General features: G+C 44.6%; 2 protein-coding genes across 2 annotated transcripts in view; one reads left to right on the top strand and one right to left on the bottom strand.

Moving 5' to 3' along the window:
• The window catches only part of CACNA2D3 (calcium voltage-gated channel auxiliary subunit alpha2delta 3), a 798,772-nt gene that overhangs the window by 670,323 nt on the left and 125,777 nt on the right, over positions 1-2,672 (top strand). The gene's annotated exons all lie outside the window — the stretch shown is intronic.
• Positions 521-1,602, bottom strand: LRTM1 (leucine rich repeats and transmembrane domains 1). Its single transcript, XM_028478756.1, has 2 exons — positions 1,589-1,602; positions 521-1,145 (listed from the first exon to the last, which is right to left on the bottom strand). Exons 1-2 carry the CDS (start codon positions 1,600-1,602, stop codon positions 521-523), a joined length of 639 nt encoding a protein of 212 aa, XP_028334557.1.

The following is a 2,672-nucleotide window of genomic DNA, read 5'->3' as shown; positions in this document are numbered from 1 at the left end:
GGTACCCTACTGTATCCAGTTTCAGTAACAGTGGTGTTTGCTAAAGCAGAATGGATAATCTCAGGGAAGATTCACGGCTGTCAAATGGTCAGAAGCAGACAAAGAAGGGGGGAAAGTCCTAAGGAGAGATAACATGCCCCCAGTTGGATCACACTTGAAAATCAAAATTTGGTGTCACTTCAGAGTTGAGTAGTTATTTAGGTGATGATTGAAATTCCCTCTTTCTTAAGGGCCTACATTTCCCAGATAAATAACTTAATGGTGTTGTTAATCAAAGAGTGGAAAGTTGGGGTGGGGAGAAAAAAAAAAAAGGAAAGTTATCTCCATGAATCGTATCTGTAGATGAATTTAAATACCTGAATTTAAACACCCTCTAATGACTCACTTGCCTCTTTTGCCATACCATGAAATGACATCAATGTGAAAAAGCTTACATGGATCCCTCAAACACTCCTCAACCTCCCTTCTAATGCAGAGAACAGATGAGGTTCATCCTAGGCTGGTAACACACAGATAGGCATTACTGACCTTTATAGATAAACGTCTCCAGCCAGAGTTTAAGACTGAGCAAGTGGCAAGTGCATTTCCAGAGGTTGTCCTTGAGAAATAAATGCCTCACTCTGGGCATGGATTCTAGGAGGGCTCGATCGAGCTGCTGAAGCTGGTTTTGGTGTATCGCAAATACAGTTAGGTTCTCCCAAGGCTCACCCAGGGATGTGGGAAGGTGGCTTATGTTGTTTGATGATAAATCAAGTTCTCTCAACTGTGGGAGGGAATGGAAAAGTCTGCTTTCCAGGGAATGCAGGGAGTTCTGGGTTAGGTTTAAGACCCGCAAGTGCTGAAGTCCATGGAAAACTCCGGAGGTCAGATTTGAAAGAGAATTGTTGTACAAGTTCAAGGTTGTGAGCTGTGGCACTGACTTAAATGCAGAAGCCGGAAGCTGACGTATCTGGTTATCTTGTAAGTGCAGGGTTAGAGTCTGAGGAGGCAGATCGGAAGGGACTTCAGCCAGACCCTGCCGGCTGCAGTCTACAAAATTCGAAGGTGAGTGACAGCGGCACCTCTCTGGGCAGCCGCACACCACCGGGAGCAGGAAAATCATACTTGAGAGCAGGAGCAGTTCACCTACAACAAACAGAAAGAAACTGGGATAGGAACCAGTTTGTAAATGGTGTCAGCATTTGTTTCCCTTTAAATTCACAGGTAACTGGAAGGTAGATGAAATAGGATATCAAGTAGAAATGTGAAAAAATAATTTGCAGGGCACATGCCCTGTGTACAATGCAGCAGAATTATCTGGGACCAGAAGTTTAGAAGAATGATACGGAGTTCAGATATTCACATTTCTTAAAAGTATGCTGCAGGTCAGTGCTGTCCAGTAGGACTTTCTATGCTGATTGCAATGATCTATATCTACTGTTTAATATGGTAGCCATTAGCTACATGTGGCTGCTGAGCTCTTGAAATGTGACTACTGCAACCAAGGAAATGAATTTTCATTTGCATTTAATTTTAATCAGTTAAAATTTAAGTAGCCATACGGTGCTAGTGGTCCATATTGGATAGCACAGGTCTGAAGCATTCTTACAAATTGATGTCCATCTTTGCAGGTATAATAATTCCATGAATGATGACCAGCTCTACTCCTTTTTTATTCAAGAGATTTTAAAAACAAAGAAAAGCATTAAAAATAATATAATAAACACCCATGTTCCTATAACAGAGTTCCGTCGGTTATTCATAGGTTGCCATATTTCTTTCATCTCCTTTTTTTTAACTCAAAGAAACAGAGCATTACTGATACCGTTGAACTCCCTTTGATTAGCACCCACATCATATTTTCCAACAGGAACCCCCCTCTTCCCTACCATTTACTAGTGTATCCCTCCAGGCCTTTTAAAAACAATGCAGTCCCACTACTGGGCATATACCCTGAGAAAACCAGAATTCAGGAGTCATGTAGGGTGGGGATAATGGCAGACTCTGAGAGGGCTCACGTCAAGGAGTAATTCCCAGAACTTCTGCTGCCAGTGTCCTTGTCCCCGTGGTGAGCCACAGCCACCCCCACCTTTGCAGGAGACCCTCCAACACTGGCAGCCGAGTGGCTGACAGGGTCTTGTTGCTCCAGCCAGGTGTCAGGCCTGAGCTTCTGAGGTGGGAGAGCCAAGTTCAGGACATTGGTCCACCAGAGACCTCCCGGCACCACATAATATCAAACAGCGAAGGCTCTCCCAGAGATCTCCATCTCAATGCTAAGACCCAGCTCCACTCAACAACCAGCAAGCTACAGTGCTGGACACCCTATGCCACACAACTAGCAAGACAGGAACACAACCCCACCCATTAGCAGAGAGGCTGCCTAAAATCATAATAAGGTCACAGACACCCCAAAAAACACCACCGGATGCAGTCCCGCCCACCAGAAAGACAAGATCCAGTCTCATTCACCAGAACACAGGCACCAGTCCCCTCCACTAGGAAGCCTACACAACCCACTGAACCAACCTTACCCACTGGGGGCAGACACCAAAAACAACGGGAACTATGAACCTGCAGCCTGTGAAAAGGAGACCCTAAACACAGTAAGTTAAGCAAAATGAGAAGACAGAGAAACACACAGCAGATGAAGGAGCAAGGTAAAAACCCACCAGACCAAACAAATGAAGAGGAAA

The sequence above is a fragment of the Physeter macrocephalus genome, chromosome 18 (genome assembly GCF_002837175.3).
Source record: "Physeter macrocephalus isolate SW-GA chromosome 18, ASM283717v5, whole genome shotgun sequence".
NCBI lineage: Eukaryota > Metazoa > Chordata > Mammalia > Artiodactyla > Physeteridae > Physeter > Physeter macrocephalus.
The sequence above is the reverse complement of the archived record's forward strand: the minus strand, read 5'-3'. Positions and strand labels throughout refer to the sequence as shown.